The 20,108-nt window shown below is 41.8% G+C and overlaps 1 protein-coding gene across 1 annotated transcript in view; it reads right to left on the bottom strand.

Moving 5' to 3' along the window:
- LOC147734923 (membrane-spanning 4-domains subfamily A member 15-like) overlaps nt 1–20,108 on the bottom strand; it is an 81,356-nt gene that overhangs the window by 39,987 nt on the left and 21,261 nt on the right. Inside the window, exon 3 of the mRNA XM_086953105.1 lies at nt 8,679–8,798. Coding sequence (XP_086809231.1) covers nt 8,679–8,798 — 120 coding nt within the window. The remainder of the gene's footprint in view (nt 1–8,678; nt 8,799–20,108) is intronic.

Here is a 20,108-nt window from a genome sequence, read left to right as displayed (position 1 = left end):
CAAGAGAAAAGGATGCAAAATCTTGTGCCTGTAAAATCAAAGGAAATACACGCAAAGCAAAACAAATCAATTTTACAAGATTTCCACTGCACAAAACAAAAGTTCACCCAGGCCTACTAGCAAGGAGAGAGTGACAGATGGGCCAAATAATAAAAAGTCAGAACTCATGACATTCAAGCAAAACAGCAATTGAAATAAAACAACCTAGGCACTTAATTGTAACACTTGTCAAAACAATATTATCGAACATGTGGTAAGTTACCAGCTTGGCGGCTGCAGATGAGAGTAAATCTACCCGATGTGGAGACTTCTTTCACGGTCCAATATTCGAGTAGAATTAGGACGGCAGTACGTAAGAGTCCGGGAGCGAGGATCGGGGTTCTGTTTAGCTTCTTTTCAACCAATACTCATGTTTACCGGTTGCTCGAAATTGAAACAGAGCCTATTATCATTGGTTTTATACAAAATTCCCATAGTCGTGATTCTTCGAAATACGAGCAGATTTCCATCACACTAAAACCAGAGGTTACTCGTGACGCCGACCTGAACCCAACATATAAATCAGGCGACCAGGCACCGACAGAAGTAGCGAGAATAGCGTATGTCGCAGAATTAGCTGAATTACCAAATACTAGCCGAAACAAACTGAATCTTTAATTTTCAGCATCAATTTAGTCTATCTGAATCCCTTGCGGTCTGGAAGCGAAGAAACGCTCTTCATCTATTCACAAGATCTTTTTTAAAAAATACCATCTTGCTAAATTTATATAATACGCGTGGCTGTTCTCCCAAAGAAGGCGCTGGCCGCCGAAACGCGCGTCGAGATTTATTTCCCTTTGCCTCTTTTTACTGTTTTTTTCAAATATTAATTATGCTTAAGAACTATTTTCTTTTTTTTATTGTATTTCTAATTATTGTGTCTTTGGTATTTGGAATATGAATTGTAATTTTCTTTTTAACTGAATTTTGATATGTGATTTTAATAACAGTGTTAATAAATATTGAATGTGGACCTTTTGTAACCTCTCTTTGCGGATAATATTGTTTTTGACAAGTGTTACATTTAAGTGCCTAGGTTGTTTTATTTCAATTGTTGCATTATCCCTGTCCTAGGACTTATATTATTTGGTTCCTCAGAGGGTCCTTGATACTTATGCCAATAATTCAAGCAAAACAGTTTAATGAAAATCAGTCAAGTTAATCCCTAAAAAGACTGCCCAGTGGCAGCAGTTTATTCAGTCACTCCGTCTTCTTTTCGTTTCTTCTCCAAGAAACTAGAAAGCGATTACACAACAGGAATGGCTTTATTGGATTGGTTGATTAGGTTTGAGTTTGCATCCAAGGATGCAGATGATAAAAGCTAGAAAGCAGGCTGCAGACACACTCATCATTTTGTCTTGAAACAATCATGGAACTTGAAGGAGACAAGGAGATAAAATAGACAATTTTGAGGAGTTTCATAGCAACCACAGTTTAGTGTCCTAGACATGGTAGTATGGTACTACAAGGAGTCTAGCTGGGTGGACGACAGGAAAACAGATCTGCATGTTCAATACTTTCAAAGGTTTGTTCGACTGGTTACTGGTGGAGCACATCTGCTATGTAAGCACTTGAGCAACTTTTAGATTGTCCATCCCAAGCAGAAATCTTTCCTTGAGGTCAGATAGACTATGATATGCGTAAATCAGAAGGAACAGATGGCTCATCAAAACACCTTAAACAGCCACTCTTAAATCCTCACTAAAGACCCCAGGCCCTTCTACCCGGGATTTCCATATTTGCCTAGGATTTTGGGCAATAGGTCAGAAATTTCGAGGTTTCAAGGATGAGGAGGGCTGGATTCGGCAGTGTCAGAAGATACACCAGATCTAGGTGGATCTCGGACAGCAGCCCACTGTTATATGTTAAGAGGCAAATTAGAATGCTGCAGGGCCCATTCTACAAGCAGCACAGCAGTAACGCAACAATATGGTAATCCAATGCCTTTGTTTGCCAAACACTAATGTACTGTATCCAAAGAGCAGCAATGCTCTCAATTTGGTAGAAGGATTCTGTAAGTATGGGACCTTTGACCCACCATCTTCAAAGTGCTTTGGAAGCGTTTATCTCGGGAATCTGCTGGAGGCAGAATCCATTGGGGAAATAGTTTACCTCTGCTAACCTACTTTTGGGTGGATATAAATAATCTTTATGATCCATCCACTGGTCATCCTTTGAGTGATTTCACTGTTTTAATGTGTTATCTGTGTTTTTATTTTGTTCTCAGATACCCAGTGTCTCTTTGGGTCAGAGAAAATTGTGTGTGGAACTGGCGTACACAATATATATACCAGGCACGTCACTTCTGTCAATATCTGGCAATGCTGGTCCAGAATTTAAGGGGCAAAACCTTGCCCTGGCGACTATAACTATCTTCAACATTTCCATATCAAGTCTCTAGCATGGCACAAGGGCTCATCTAAAGAACCATAAAAAATAATAGTACTGAAAGTACCTGTTTCTATGTAAAATCTTGAATAGTACAAGCTAAAATGAATATAACAAGCAAAGTGCATAAAAAATAATAACCGATAACAGTGAATTGTATAAACGTATAGCACTTTCCATTATGTATTATGGTGTGCTTCATAAGCCTGGACGTAACCCACATCTGTTATCATCTAATAGTTCTCCTTAGGATTTAAGCATCTTAGTGGGTAGAGTGGGCATCTCCAATGTCTGTGACCAGAGGGAATTGTGCCACCATGCAATATCATTCCTGCTTAATAGTATCTCTGGAGAAGCTTGAATTTCATGCATGCAGGTAGTAAGAGTGGCTACAGAATAGGCGGTGGAGAGGTCCAAGTGAATGATCATTTGAGTATTGTCGACATTGGAAAGCCAAATAGCCAAAGTATCTGATCAGGACCATGGGAGGAAAGTATGAATGCAAGGACATCTGGGTGACCTCTGCAGATCATAACCGAACAAGAATACACACAGTGATTCTAGTGATGCCATATGTTTGACAGTGGGTGACAAACTCTTTTTATCTTATTTCATGTAATAGTATTGATTTTTGAGTTGACTATGTGTGGTATCCTCCGTCTCGTGGGAATCCTTTCCTGCACCACATACCCCTTTGACAATGTGCGGATGGGCTGCGCAGCAGTGACATTCATTAGAATGTCACAGCCGCCAACGTTCTAAGGTGAGCTCCTTGCGCGGAGCACTGACGGAGCAGTCGGGCGATCACAGCTGTGGCTGGGGCCCTCTGTTGTTGTTTCTCTCAATAAACCCATTTTGGTTCACGCACACCGTGTCTCCTGTATTCCTGCAGTGAGTGTGGCTGTCACTATCACTTCCACACTATGCAAGCGAACACGGGCACACACAAGGGAGAGAAATGATTAAAGTCCTTGTGCTGCAGTCTAGTAAATGTATATCTGCTAAGGAGGTAATTTGCTGATGTTCAGACATCGGCTAGAGATGAATACTCGTTGCTTTCTGATGCCCAATCTGGGAAAAGGCAGTTGGGTGCTAGCATAATATGAGGCACTTAGTTACTGCAGCTGGATTGACCCTGAGACTACAGGCCACCTTCAACACCCGCATGTAGGATTTCCATCTGGTGTTTTGTTGTGTATGTATCCATCTGTAATATAAACATGGCAAAAGATTACATTAAGCATTAATTGCGCCACGGTGCGGCCTCTTCGGCTTGCAATGGTATGCTTTTCCCTCTCGTCAACGAGGTGATTGTTCATAATATGAACTATGTCGATAACTGGGAGGCTGATGTGCTATCCAATGAGGATTATCTCCTGGGCAATGGTACTGTGGAAAGTATTGCTACTGCACATACATTATCGGGGTGAATAGACTTTGCCCCCAAAGATTGCAGTAATTACATTTTGAATTGACCAGGTGTTTGCTGAGAGTACTGTTGTAAATGTATTTTACCCCAAAATGTTGTAAATAGATTAGGTAGGCAGCAGGACACGTCTTCAGGTTATTAAGATATATTTAATAAAAGTTTAATTAAGTTGTTACAATAGCAGTATCTTGTTATTACTTATATTTATTTGTTGATTCATTTTCATTCTATAGTTTCAAGTAACATTTTTGTGAACACTATGGCACAACAAATAAATGTCGTTCTGCCTCCACCGTTTTTATCAGAACCAGGCACTTCACAAATTCCATGGGAGGATTGGATAGTTATGTTCGATAACTATCTTGATGCTTTGGATGGACAACAATTTCCTGCTAAACGTAAGAGAGCCTTGTTGAGTGCCCTTGGTAAGGAAGCACAGCGTATTTTTAAATATTTGCCTCAACAGTTACATTCTAGTGCTCAATCAGCTCCTGATGAATATTCTGATGCAATTTCAAATTTGGAAATCAGATTCGCTAAAGAAGAGAACTTAGTAATGAATCGATTTAGATTTTATACTCACAAACAACGTGCAGAGGAATCGATTGATGATTTCGTAGCACGGTTGAGGGAATTATCTGTTAAATGCAATTTTGGGGCTATGGCTGATGAGATGGTAAGGGACCTGCTCATTGTACAGTGCAACAACAAGAAGATTCAGGAGAGACTATGGGCGGCTAAAAATCCATCCTTAAAAGTGGCGATTGACCTGGCCAAAGTTGTAGAACAATCTGAAATATGTATGAAAGAACTACATAAGTCGACACCTGTTTCAATAGTTTCTGATAGAAACTTACAAGAATGTGAAGCTTTGGATGATGAATCTATTGCTGCATGAAGTCTAAGAGCAAATTTGTTAAACAGAAACAGTATGCTAAACCCAATGTAAAATTTTGCTCCAGGTGTGGTAGTAATACCCATTCATCAGACACCAGATTTTGCTTTGCAAACAATAAGGAATGTTTGAAAAGTGGGAAAATGGGCCATTTTTCAAAAATGTGCCGGTACAAGGGTAAACAGAAAATAGCGGTCATAGAGGATGACTGCATTGAAAATTGTAGAGAGAAAAACAAAATTTTAATTGTTGAGGAACCTGTTACTGACATTAATATTGTAAATGAAAAGAGAGAAATACGTCCTAAGGCGGATTTCGATATTGATGGTCATGTTATTACTTTAATGGTCGATACCGGTTCAAGGTATACTATTATCCCTGAACGTTTATTTAAAAAAAGAGTGGTCTGATATTTCTCTTTCACAATGTGATATTTCTCCTACTGGGTTTCAGGGCGAACGCATAGATATGTTAGGGTATTTTGATACTGACATTTCTTTTTCAGGTAGGTCTACTAATGGGAAACTGTATGTAGCGGTAGATGGTCCTCCAATACTTGGATGGATTCATCAGTACGATCTTCACAGTAGACGATTTGTCATTAAATGACATTTTGCGTGATTTTGAAAGCGAATTTAGGAATGAGTTGGGGGAACTTGATGGGTATGTTCATAAAATTTTGTTAAAGAAAGGTGCCATTCACATCCAACATAAGCTTCGGAGAGTTCCTTTGACTGTGAGGGACGAAGTTAAAGAGTTGATTAATGAGATGCAACAAGGAGGTATCATAGAGCCTGTGGAAGCTTCAAATTAGGTATCTCCGGTTGCGATTTCCCGCAAATCGGATGGCAAAATTAGGTTCTGTGTGGACCTTAGGTCCCTTAACAAGTATGTCATTGCATATACTTTTCCCCTTCCTAACATTGGAGAGTTATTCTCTACTTTGAATGGTGCTAAATTCTTTACTAAAGTTGACTTAAAGAGTGCGTACCACCAGATTCGTCTCCACGATGAATCGAAATGTCTCACTGCTTTCATTACCTCTAAAAGGTACTTTTCAGTTTACACGGCTTCCGTTTGGTCTGACATCGGCTGCCAGTGTTTTTCAGCGCATGGTTACGGAATTATTCAAAGGTGTGGAGAGGGCAGTTTATTTTCAAGAGGATATCTTGATTTTTGGTAAGACAGTTGAAGACCATAATTCTACTCTTAAAGAGGTCTTGCTTAGAATTGAAAAGGCTGGTTTGACATTGCGTAAAGAAAAGTGTTCTTTCTTGGTGCAGCAGATTGAATATTTGGGCTATTAGATTTCTGTCCATGGTATCAAACCTAAAAAAAATGTATTGGAAGCTATACGTTTGGCACCTTGTCCAGTTGAGAAGGATCAACTTAGATCATTTATGGGTCTCATTGAATTTTATTCCAAATTTGTGCTGAATTTTTCTGATAAGACTCTTACTTTGAGGTTGCTTTTAAAGAAAGGTGTAAAATTCTTATGGGGTGAGTCCCATACAGAATGTTTTAATGCTATCAAACAAGAGTTGTGTGAAGCTAAAGTGTTGGCACCTTTTGATGTCAGATGTCTTTCTACTCTTATGGTTGATGCCAGTCCCACAGGTTTAGGTACTGTGCTTTTACAAAAATGCGGGGAAGGTGAAAGAACTATTGCATTTGCCTCACGCACTTTGTCTATTTCTGAGAAGAATTATTCAGTGATTGAGAAAGAGGTCTTAGCGGCTGCTTGGACTGTGCAGTATTTCAGGACGTATTTGTGGGGCACTCGTTTTAAACTTGTGACAGATCATAAACCCCTTGTTAGTATTCTTTCTCCAGGCAGTTCTGGTAAGGGTTCTCCGAGACTAGCTAGGTTGCTTCTAGACTTCAAGAATACCAATACGATATTTATTTTATTTAGGGCTGGCGTAACATACAAGCGGATTGTTTATCTCGACTTTCCATCCAGGGTGAGCTTGACAATGAGATTGCACTGCATGAACAGAATGATGTTGCCATAACTTTTGAGCAAGATGTTTTGGCTTTGGGTATTGGTACTTTTAATCAAACAGAGTGGTCTTCTGCTATGTCTAAGGATAGTGTTTTGAAGACTGTGGTAGATATGGTAAAATTGGGTGTTCGACGCGAGAGTTGTGTTCATGTGTCTGTTCTTCCTTATATTAAAGTCATTGATGAATTGTCTCTTTCTGGTGACGACATCCTTATGCGAGGGGATACATTTATTTCTCCTGATTCTATGAGATCTAAATTGATTGCTTTAGCTCACGAGGGGCATCTTGGACAGACTTTCACACAACGTAGATTTAAAGCAGATTTCTTGTGGCCAGCTCTAGATGCTCAAGTTTCTTCTTGGGTTCAGAATTGTTCTCTGTGTAAAAATAGTGAAAAGAGACTTAAATTAGCAGCTAATCACACCGGCAAAGGTATTTTTGTTCCACAACAACCGTGGCATAGTATATGTCTTGATTTTATAGGACCTATGTCTGAGTTACCTATTGATCAGCGTTTTGCTATAGTTGTAATTGATCTGTTTTCTAAGTGGCTTACTGTACAATTTGTTCGAGACATAACAACTGAATCGACAATTAAGTTTCTTTCTGACTTATTTCATGAGGAGGGTTGTCCTTTTATACTGATTACTGATAATGGGACTCAACTCACGTCACATGACATGCGTAACTTTTTGGTAAATTGTGGGGTCACACACCACCGAACTTCTTTGTATAATCCCCAGGCCAATGGTGTTTGTGAGAGTGCCAACAAAGTTGTTAAGGGCATCATTCAAATGTCTTTGGCTTCTGGTTGTTTTTCTGATGACTTGGTTCGTGACATGGTGTGGGCTTACCGTACTACCCCACATGAGTCCAATGGTAAATCTCCTTTTGAATTGATGAGGGGTAGGCGTCCAGGTACTAAATTGAATCCCTTTTGGTTTAAGAATAAAATTGTTGAATGTTCTGATGTTGACCAACCGAGTAATTCTGAGAATATAATTTCTTCTGATGATCTAGAAAAGGTTAAACCAGGAAGAGTAGCAAAAGGCCTGAACAAGTTAGAGGCCCTTGCAAAGTAAAACTTTCTTTCCCAAAGTATGTTGTATTAGAGAATGGGGAAAATGGAACCTTCGAAGTGTCGCTTTGTTTCAGAAATCAGGGTTTTCTTCTTGTTCTAATCAGTCTGAACATTATTCTTCTTTACCTAATTTGAGTGAGCCTGAGCTATCTTCAACTTCTGGTTATATGTTGTCTACGTCTGAGGAGTCATTGTCCCTTCCTTCCACAGTTCGCAGGGAGGAAGGTGGTGGTGATGCTTTCAATGAGTGTTAGCGAACTCATACTTCACCAGTTCAGGTATCTCCTGTGCTTAGGATTGCTAGAACTCGTAGACCTCCTATCTATTTAAATGATTATTTGTTTTAACCATATCAAATGTGGTTTCATTCTTCTTGTTTTTTTTTTTTTTTTGCTATTGTTAATTCTTTTTTATTGCAATGTTAAAGGGGTAAGAGGTGTTGTAAATGTATTTTACCTTTCTTACTATGTAGCCCTTCCTTTGTGTCCTTTCCCCATACTGTTCTAGAGTCCTAAGTTGTTCTAAGCTCTCTCTTGACAGTTGCGAGTTGAGTCAGCTGAGAGGTGGATTGCTTTTACTTACTTCTTCAATAAACTACCTTAATTGTCGTTTCAACATTAGCTAGTGTTCTGCATCTATATATTTACAACAAATATGTTGGCGATTGTCATGGGTTTCTCACTTTGCAGTATAAATACCTGCATTAAAGTAATAAGATGAAACTATCTGAAAGCTGTATTGATTACGACAAGCGAAAACCATCAAGGAATGCCTTAGGAAAGAAATCTAAAGGCTTCACAGTCACACCAGCTTTAAGAAATGTACATCCGATATACTTACCACAATCCCAATCCAGAAATAAACTCCGCTATTAGTAGTTAGGGACCTAAATGAAACTTCTGCACACGTCACAATAATTCCAAACAGGATCTGCAGGATTCCGATAATGATTTGAATAGTCTTGGGGAAAAAAAACAAAAGTGAAAGAGTAAGTGTTTTTTAGTCAGTTTCTGTAAACCTTTAAAAGCATTATTATAGCCACCCTTATAATTTGAGTTCTTCATGGACTGATATATGTCCCCTCCATTTGAAGATATTCTCCACCATCTAGGACTATCCTCTCCGCAACTATCAACTTTGTCTTGTACATTTCATCCGCAGCAACATATCGATCGTTATAGCCACCTTCGGTGTATTAACACACTCTCCACCCTCTTTATTATTATGGCTTTTTATCCTGAGCCAACAGAATTACCACCCAATGAGGCAATGTAACAACTGTACAAACAACGCCTAATAATTGACTTTGACTCATCACATCTATTCTTGCTTTGCTTGTTACTTTAAATGTTTGTTTGCCGAGATCCTGAGCCTGACTCTAGAGTTTAAGAAAGAGATCCACACCATTCACACTTGACCACATTCTTTACTGAAGGGTGAACTGGGATATCAATTTGTTATAGCCAGAGGTTTTAGTAGCTCCTTATATTTTGAGTTGCTGTCGTGCACATCTGGCACTACCCGTGCTGCCCCTGGTCTCATGGGTTATGTGGACAAGGGACAGGCGAAAGAAGGCAGGGGGTGCAACAAAGAGTGGTGGAGGTGGGTATTCGAAGTGTTAATCAGCACATAAGACAGAGAGAAAGATGGAACACACATGCACTCTCAAGGAGTGCTAAATGAAAAAGAAAAAAAGTAGTTACCTAGAGGTGAGCAGGAAGATATAAGTAAGCTAATCAAAAGGATCGTAAAGAGGCTATTCTCCAGGTGAGGGACAAACATAAAGGCAGGATATTAAGCCACCAAAGAGAAAGGAAACAAATTAGAGTGATAATAAAGTTAACCAATGTCAAAAAATGGGTGTGAGGTAAGCCCACTTTGTAAGCTCACATTGGGTCTTTCCCAACCAGACAGGCTGAGTTATCCGATAAGCAAGACCTAAAATTGTAAATGATCGAATAAAAGACCAATGGATGAAGAAGGTTGGTAGAAAAACACTTGTAATTAACTATATTATTTAAATATTTCAGGAAAAACCAAAAGGTCGTCTCAACGCCAGACCTAAAAAGGAGAAAAACAGAAACTTTTTCATTAACAGTGTGCCCTAAGTGCAGTTGACATAAATAGCCATTTTTAGATTTGGCTTTTAAGACGACTTTTACTATATCGCCAGTCTATTGTTTCCTTTTTTTCCAATAATATATTTATAAATAGAGTCTATTGGTGAACGTTCTTTATCTTGCACCACACATTGCCCCGGCCATGCTGCCAGTGATAGTAACAAGACTAATACTAACCAACACACTCCTACAAGTGTGACAATTCGGATTACTCCAGGGCCCCAAATCTATAAGAATGGCTTTGGCTGCAGGAAATAGTCATTTTTAATGTATACTGAATTAATAATTGACTGTTGTTGTGGTCACCTCTAAATTAGCCAGACAGCCACACCTTGCAGCAGACTGTCACAAGAGCTGGTGTTGAGCATTAAGTGCCGAGCACGGGAAACCACCGGCTCAAATTAAGCACTGCACTTGAATGACAGATCTACGACTGCCATTAGTGAGGCTAAGCCCAACGGGCATACGTTTCTCTTATGGAGTGCCCTGTTCCTGCGTGCGCATTGCACATATGAGGTTTGAATACGGCAGCAGAAAATTACATTTATTTTTCTGCTATATGGCTGCCTGGCGTGTGGCACCTAAACCTGCATACGCTTGATGGATGCACTGAGTAGTATTTCGTTTTTTTTTTTTTTTTTTTTAAGTGATAAGAGATGTGGCATAAAGGTCAAAGCAACTGACCTTTGAACTGGGGAACCAGTTTTAAGCCCGCCTCTTCTCAATGTATTGTGATTCCAGACAAATCAATTCCTCCTTTCCTATTTAGGTTTGCCCTAAACCTAAACCAGAACTAGCATTAACATAGAATGTAATCCAAAGCAGATGCTGGTAATTATTAAATTATTAAATGTTTTTTGAAAATAATATGTGCAATATACTTATTTGAAGAGGCTTCAAGCCAGATTTCTTCATCCATTTGTCTGTTGGTGTGTCATTCACATTTTGTTCTGCCCAGTACAGCATGGGGCAGGAGTCAACCCACTTCCAGCCACTGGATAATTTCACAGAGTGACTGCATTTTGCTCTTTCGCAAGGAGCACATCCGCACACAAGCTAGTTCCCTTCTGTGCCAATATTTTTAATTTATTACTTTGATGTTCCCATTGTGTTTAGTCTGATGTGACAGCAGGACGCTTTATAACAGATGCAGAAACATGCCACATTACACGCTTTATCAGTTTGTAAACTGCTCTGTATTTAGTTATCAAGACCTTCAATATTATACATGTGAATTAATACGCAGACAATTGTACAGGAGGTGTATTCTAGGCTCAGTTTTACAATTGGTTCCTTTATAAACTTTGCCCAGGAAGAAAAACAGCCTTTATCATGTTTAATTTGCAGCATTTGTAACTCTTCCTTTCAATTCCTTGTTTTCTTTCTTTCTTCCTACTTTCTGGCTTTCTTTCTCATTCTTTCTTTTTCTCCTTTCTCTCTTTCTTTCCTGCTTTGATTATTTTTTCCTTTGTCCTGCTTTCATTCCTTCATTCCTGCTTTCTGACTTTCTATTCTTTCTTTCCGGCTTTCTTTCTATCCTTCTGTCTTTCTAGCTTTCTTTCCTGCTTCCTTTTCTTCTTTCCTGCCTTCTTTCTATCCTTCTTTCTGTCTGTGAACCCTTTCTTTCTATTCTTTGCTTCTTTCCATCCTTTCGCCTGCTTTCTTTTCTGCTTTCCTTCCTGCTTTCTGTCCGTTTTCTCTCTCCTTTCCTGCTTTCTGTCTTTCTACCTTTTCTTTTTTCTATCCTGTTCTGCTTTCATTCATTCTTTGTTTCCTTTTCTCTTTCCTGCTTGGTTTCCTTCTTTCCTGCTTTTTGTCTTTCCCATATTCATTCATTCTTTTTTGCCTTCCTTCGTTCTTTACTTCTTTCTAGTCTTCCTTTTTTCTTTCCTTCTCACTTGCCTTCCTTATAGCTCACCTTCTTCCTTTCTTGCTTTTTTCTTTCCTTACGTCTGTTATTCCTTCTTTCATTTCTTGCTCTTATTCCTAATTTATTTCCTTTTTTCCTTCTTTCTTTCTCAAAGGCAAGAGGATGGCAGCCAATGGCACAACAATTGGCTTTGTTTTGGTTTGATTAGCCAAAACTTTTAGATTTTACTAAATTTATGGGTGTGATGCAGTTACTACTAGGGGTTTTCATCCACATTTCATCCATTTGTCTGGTTGTGTCATTCACATTTTTCTTCAGCTCACCCAACCATGCATCAAGGGCCAGTGCATCACCCCACTTCACCCACTGGCTGACTGCACTATGAGTTATGGCTTACTGCCCTTTCACAAGGAGCACATTCACATACAAAGTAGTTTCCTTCAGAGCCTGAGAGTAACCTGATAGTGTGTGCTTTTCATTTTTTTTAGATCACATTTTTTTTGCCTTTAGTCAAATGTTTTTAGACTGTTAATTGCCCAGCAGCTTCCCAAACAAAGTTTTGCAAAAGCCATGACAAAATAAAACAACAATTGCCAAAAGGAGACTGGCAGCTAGACCTATTGGCTATGCCAGTGCTGCTTGTAATTTTGATCTTGCATCTGCGAGCGATACCATCATCTAGGCTGAAATTCCAACTCTCGTCTTTTTTTTTTTTAAAGAAATGTTTACTTTTTAAATAAAAAAGCAGCTCAGGGAGTAGGAGCTACGCCGCGAACCAAGATGGCCGCATAAGCTCCCGGCTCCGCCAACCTCCGCCGGCAGCTCGTATATCCTGCTGAATATCCTTCTCTCTCACCGGACCCCGTGCGTATGAAGTGCTTCTGACTCTTGCGATGCAATCCCGGTCCTTCCAGCTTACCGGGTGGCGGAGTTATATCGAGAACTATTCTTGGCCTACTCCGGGGCTGAAGCCGGGACCTCAATTTCTAGCCCAGCCGCGTTGGAATTGAACAACATCGGCTGTGGGGTCGGGGCTGCATCCGGTCTCCCGAACTTGGACCATTCTGGTGAATTCCGAATGGCATCTCAGTGACTGATTTGAGCGGTATATATGGTACATGGCGATAATTGAACACTGACAGCCGTGACCGGGGGTCCGACGCCCGGAGACCTATCTGGGCCGGGGTCGACGGGCTTGGCCCCGCGGGCGGCGAAGGTGTCGATTCTGTCAGTTCGGTGAGCGCCCGCTGTTATCATCGGCTTTGTGTGTGCCCAGTGCCTTGGAGTTTGTGTTCGGTGATCGTGTCCTGCTTCGTCCCTCTGACGGAGGAGATGGAGGAGGCGGACGACACAATATCTCTGAGGTCCGTAATGGCCGCCATTGGGGCGCTCCACTCTCAAATTGCCAACATTTACGATCGAATGTCTGTACCGCTGACCAAGGCCTGTTTCAGACCGGTGCAAGATGCCCCGACATGCCATCAGCAACCTGTGGTTCCTGTGGAGTTCTTTATTTGTCATTCTGAAAGCCTGGCTTGGTGGATGGCGCACTTGAGATCAATGCTGGCTTTCCCTCCTCAATCCTCGTTCAAGGGAACATCGGTGCTAAAAGTGTTGCTCGCCACGACCGGCTCTTCAGCGACTGTCTGAGAAGCTCGTCGCTTTTTCTCATCCTTCTCGGACGGAATTGTGGATGCCGCCATCTTGTATCCTGTTTGCGATTTGACTCCATTGTCTTGTACTGTGTTGAATGGTTCAAACTCCTCATGAAGACTCTGGACTGGGCGAAGAGAACTCTCGGACAGATACGTACTGGTCAGGGTTGATTTTGGTGATGTCCTATTTTCGACTTCACCCAATTGTCTAGTACTGTATTGAATGCTTTGATTTCCGTATAAGACTCTGGATCGGGCGGCAAGGACTACCATAAAGAACGTACTGGTCAGGGTTGAATTTGGCTCCTGGGGTTTGCTGCGTCTTGTGCTTTGAGTCAGGATTATACCTCATATTGTAACGGGGGGCGGGTGGTTTGGTTGCTGTCCCCCCCAGGTTCCGGGGTAATACTTGCTTTGTGCAGTGGGTGGGATGTCCTGGGAGGGTCACCACTGGCGGGGGCAAGAGAGACCGGGAGTGTGTCTGTTCTTCTCCTCCTCCGCTTTTCTTCCTTTCTTTAGGGTAGTTCCGGGGCGACAGGCACGCTGTTAGTGGGGTAGGCCGTAGCCATTACAGGGGCGCAGGGTGGCAGGTGTTAGGGGGGGGTTTGTTATTTTAGTTTGTTTTGTTCTATGGTCCTTTTCCTTTCTTTCTTCTTCCCAGTGGGTTGGCAGTTTCTCCTTTTGCCATGCTTTGATTCTTGGGGCGTCTACACCAGCTTTTATTTCATTGTCTCTTGAGGGTGGATGTACGGGAGGGTGCTCGCACTTTATCGCTTGCTAGTCGACATATTTTTACTCCCAGTCTGTTGCGTGATCAATATTGTATTGGTTTGATGCCTGTTTTCTGAACGCAGTACGTAACACCCCCCTCGTCTCTGACCGCTTTTCAAGTATGTTGTGACGCCTTTCATAGTAATGCCACTACTGACTCTTCAAAAAGACAAAATGAAACCTTTAATATGTTTATTATATTGATGATGCATTTACTCGCCTGCTGCAAATCTTCGTAGAGATCGCCGGGATTGCTTACAAATGTGTGTACTTTGAATTGAATTGCCAATTTGCGGCCAGCCCCTGTGGTTGTGGACCGACGCTTGTACTACTTTGATTGCATCAATAAAGGTTTTCCAAAAAAAAGCAGCTCAGGCCTACCATGTGCGCACGGGCCGGGTGGGTGGGAGTATGTGCTCAGCGTCAGAGGACTGGCCTAGGTGCAGTGCCTTTTCTGGCTCAGCTGTCAGCTGCAGGGAGTTTTAATCTTTGCTGTAGATTCGAATCATATCTGCCTCCTTCAGGTACTCTCAAGAAAGACTTTAGCAGCAGGTGTCAGCACCTGTGAGAGGAGGCTAACAATCACCAGTGTTACTGATCCCTTAGGTCAAAACACACAGTTACAAATACTAGATGGTAGCCTCCTGGGGATAGGCTAGTATCCCACACTATAATTACTGTTGAATAGATTTTTTCCCCAGCAGAGGAAGTGTAGTGTAGTTCCTATTTTCCCTATAGGCCCTGCGCATTGGAATAACATAAACAGCAGTGTAGACGTAGGACTGCGGTCTTCTAGGTCTCTATTGACTATGTTCGACTTAATTTAGGTTTGCGCCAGCTAGCTCAGAGGTCACTAGAAACTTTCTTGACTGAATAGGAAGTGATCAGCTTCCCTGGCTCAGACAAGAAGGGATTCAGCTTCCGACAACCGCATAAACATGACAACTTTGCTCCTCAGAATAAGAGTCAATCTCTAGAGTCGTGTGAAACTATTTCACTTAGTCAGTTGTGCAGATTTACTTTCACCAGAATGCAGAGAATAGAGAGACGGGCGTTTTCAATAAAAGATATTATTTATTGAGCAGTCTTCCTTCTCATGCAAGAGAAATTAATTGCCACAATTGCAAGACTTGTTATTATGAAAAGTGCGTACAGTAAAAGGAGTATTACGAAACAATACTGTAAAAGCATTGATATGGTTTCTTAGCCATAAGATAGTTAAAATGAATAAAACATATATATTCATATATACATTGGCTAACGATCTCAATGGTGCTTCTAACTACGCCTAACCCAGTGTACCTGACCTAAGCCTAATACAAGGGAGGGAGTAAGTAGCAGTTTAAATTAAGTTGGTTTTGCCAAGAGTTTGTTTCAAGAATTCTCTCTAAGGGTTTAGACAGCACCGTACCTCTGAATAGAATGCAGGAGGTCTGGTATCTCCTCTTTAGGACCTGATATCCCAGTCACCTGCAAGGGTAGGCTGGAAACGCCGGAGCTGAATTTTCTCGGCAGGAGAAAAGACAGCGTCTTTCTCAGTGCGTCAAGGAGGAGGGGCAGCGTCCGCGGGCTTCTCGCATCTGCTGTGCTCTGCAAGGGGACAGCCGATCTGCTCCAGTATTCAGCACCACCGTGTGCTTGGCTAAGGCAACGTTGGTATATTTATACCTGAAAGGTGCCGAGTTTGACGTAAGTTTTTGGACATAAGACGTCAATAAAGATGTCACTAAGAACTGGTCATTCTTACAGTACTCGCAGGAGTTCTATTACTAATCAAAACAAAGCAAGCGGGGCTTTCCCAGGTTGCTGGGGGTTTGGTATGTCAAAAGAACTCCGTGTGCTATCTAGGAATCTAAGGAAGTGGCTTCTGCTGTGTCATGGACTGTCATGAACTGCAGAGACAAGATACTGAAATATGGCTCTGATCGCTATGTCATTATTGGGATATGTATTGATTATAGCCGTATAGGGGCATGAGGTCACAATAATGATCGGGGTCCTAGATAAAACACAACAGAAGCAAACCTGCCTATCGTGCTGGGTCGCATACCCAACTTCTGTCCTTCGAATGTGCAAATGCGGCCCACAAGTACCACTCCCTTACCATGCCCGCCGTCCGGCACATAGTCTTCACTTATCTAAGTTGCTACCTTTGTATTAAAAATAAAAAGCTGCATAAGTGTGTGTGGGAAAGGGGGCTGGGGTGAGGGGGTGTGGGTGGTTGGTGTGGGGTGTGGTGTGGTGTGGTGTGGAGTGGGGGTAGGGTGGTGGGAATCTAGCAGTAGAAAATTCCCTATAAACAGATGACTTGCTATTAGTATATACATCACAGTCATATGTACAGGTGAGCATATGTGAGTGAGTATGTGTGCGAACCAGACTGTTATTACCACTCCCTTATAGCTTTAAAACACATGCACCAAAGCACTGGCAATTGTGGTCTCTTTGGAGATATGGTTAGCTTTACATTAAGCAGAGCCTACAATAATGTATGGTCCCTTGGTGAATCCTTATACACAGTGTTGTAACTGGACACATTATAATTTGTGTTTGTTAAGGAATTAGTTTAGCTGTTCTTGCATTTTGGCACGTGAGATATTAAAATAACCTTTCATCGACATCCCATAGCAACACTTCACAAATGATCCATAGATGTATATTCACAACCTAATTTCCCATTGCCCAGACCTTCTTTCAGAAGCGTACTTTCCATATTTTGTTACACTTGTTTTACTCTAATTTAAGTTACAATTGTCACTAAAGATTTAAATGCCAAGTGCTTCTTCCCTCCCGTGGAGATAAGTATAGCTACGTTTCAGGACTACTCAGCTTAAGAGTGAAACTGAGACTTTACTGCATGCACGGCTTGCCACTCCAGTGGGTGTAGAGTTCAATCTACATAAATAAATAGGGAGGTCTTGAAATATAAGAGACGATGTGTTAGAAATCGGGTTTCTGATTGGCTAGGGTATGCACTTAAGCCAGCTAGAACCCACCACTCTAGTGAGGGTAAGGGAGTTACACACACAAGATAACCCTTGCTCACCCCATTGGTAGCTTGGAAGAGCAGTCAGCCTTATCCAGAGGCAATGTGTAAAGCCTTTGCACAATACACACACACTTACACCAGTGATACACACAACATCACAAAAGAGACTCAACACAGTAGTATATAAAAAATATTTCATATATTGTACATAATAGACCACAATGAGGTCTGAGACACATTTACAGGGATACTCATGTGGGTGTTACAACCAGTGCTGCAGGCCCACTAATAGCATTTGATTTACAGGCCCTGGCACACTCACTCAGTGCACTTTAATAGGGACTTACCAGTAAATCATACATGCCGTTCATGGATAACCAATCATAATCATAATTTACACAGAGAGTATATGCATTTTAGCACTGATTAGCAGTGGTAAAGTGCCCAGAATCCTATAGCCAACAAAACAGGGTCAGAATAATAGGAGGCAAAGGGCAAAAAGTTTGGTGATAAACCTGCAAAAACGGCCAGGCCCAACACAATGCCAAAATACCCTTACTTAAAAGTTGTAGAGTTTAAACCATATAGTGGTGCCATTTCAAGTGTCCCATAAAGTTTGACAATTTGGAGGAATTTGGCCCTCATGATTTTCTTGTTCTGTATAAGGCGAAATAATAGACACACTTTTTGACACCGAGGCAGCAGTACAATGACTTGGGCAGAAAATAATGATGTGCCATGGTTTATGTTCCCTTTACTAGAATTAGTTTAGGCTATGGAAAGCTTTCGGTGTCTTGGCAGCGTCATAGTGTTTTTAAACAACATCAAAATAATTTTTAAAAAAACACGCAGGAATACAGACCTATTGGGGCTTCAGGTCAGCCCTCTTTATCCACTGGCCTGTTCATTTGTCATTCTCATTTTTATTCCGCCCTTTGCAGCATACACCATATGGGAATGAGTCAGCCCACTTCATCCACTGGCTGTATCGCAATGTGAGTGACAGCCTTTTTTAACCTGATCACATGTACACAGCCCCCTGGAAAGGAGTGCAATTTAATATCACTGCTGCAGAGCCTAAACTGCTGGGCCACTCCTTTGTTTTGATATTTTTCTATGTCTACAGGTCGTTTGTGCGCATAGTGCATACGTCTGATATATAGATATATATTATAATATTATTAAATGCAAAATTACATTGCATACTTGCCAAGACCTACTGGCTTTGCCAATGCTTGTTTACAGAGGATATACTAAAACGAGAATTGAAAAGCACTCTTTGAAAGAACTTTGCGACCGAAAAGAACAGATTTTAAGCAGATGCGAACAATATGCAGAAGCACGGTTCAGTCTTTCAAAGTGAAGGGAACCAATGGGTAAAGTGAGCAGACCCACTGCCCAATGCTGTATGCGGTGGTGGACGGATGCAAAATGTGAATGACAAGCCACTAGACCAATGGATGAAGCCTGCGGACCAAAAGCTCCTCTATGTACGTATAGTATGTAGGACATTTCTTGAGAAACAATAGTCTACCTAGACAGGTACAACAGTCTCAAAAGCCACACCTACAAAGAATACTGAGGCACATGCATCACTGTCAACCACCACTTGGTTTAATGTAGGAAATCCCAGCAGCCACTATTCATGTTTTGCATCAGGTCTCTCAAGCCCCACCGTCAGGTTGCTCTGTGGTTTTCTTTCAATTCTGCACCACGGCGTGGACTGACCACCAACAAGCCTCCAACCCTTTGCCAATTAGTACTGATGCTAATTACCCTTCAGCGTCCTGAGTTCTCACATGCAAGCGTTGCTGTCTGCATCCCCTGCTTCAGTCTGAGAGTATTTGAGCAGTGGGTAAAGGTAAGGGAGTTAGACAATTAATCATGGCTCTCAGGTTCACAAGCATGTGATTCACGGCACATGTGTATGAGCACTTCAAGTCCACCAGGGGTGGCTCATCCGTAATGGCGGAGGAGCGTCGCCTCACTGCTCAGAGCCAACAGATGATAAATAAAATGATAATAAAACAATGTTGTTATCATTTTATTTATCATTGTCTGACTGAGCCACTTTGAAGGAGTCTAGGGTGGGGTGAGGACGGGCCACGGCAGGGAAGAGGAGTGGGGGCACGGTAAGTGAGCATGTCGGTAAGGCCAGTCGTCTTAGGGCGGCCAAACTGACATGCGCACTTACACGTTTCTCCAACCCAGCTATGTTGTACAACCTGATGGAGAAAAGGCACTGGCTCCCTGTGCCTGAGCGAGTGTCAATCAGCCCGCTCAGGCCAATCACAGCGCTTCTCTCATCCTAGGTAAAGTATGAGAGCAGGTTCTGGATTGGGTGGGGAGCCTGTGCTTTGTGGCCCATGGACTGCTGGGACGAGAGGAGCACCGAGGTGGCTGGCAGCGTCAGTGGGAGCCAAGGGTAAGACTTTTTATTTTATTTTTATTCCCCAACCCCCCTCCCCGGCCCATCCTACCACTTTAGGTTGACGGCAGCCGCCACTTAAGTCCACCATTCCTATTGGTCCTGGTTCATACGCGAATGCTTCATGTTTTGCCGACCAATAACTCTCAGGGCTTCACAGCAGTGCCTGCTTTGTCCGCTTTCAACCTTACCTTTAGATGCTGCTACCCAGTGTCTGCGGACAGCGTTCTCAACTACAACTCCTATGATCCTTTCAAATTAGGTCTTCTACAATGTGCCCTCTCATTAGTAAAATTGAGATGACAGGTTCAATTTGGCATCATGCCTAGCTACAAACTCTGGCAGAAGAGCAAATCCCGTGTAGATGAATTCCTCTGTCTCCGAGCTAGAAAAAGCTTTCACTGTTTTCATGACTGCTTCCAGCAATTAGCCCGTGG

The sequence above is a fragment of the Lissotriton vulgaris genome, chromosome 1_2 (genome assembly GCF_964263255.1).
Source record: "Lissotriton vulgaris chromosome 1_2, aLisVul1.2, whole genome shotgun sequence".
NCBI lineage: Eukaryota > Metazoa > Chordata > Amphibia > Caudata > Salamandridae > Lissotriton > Lissotriton vulgaris.
Note: the sequence above shows the minus strand (reverse complement) of the source record. Positions and strands in the feature narration are given on the sequence as shown.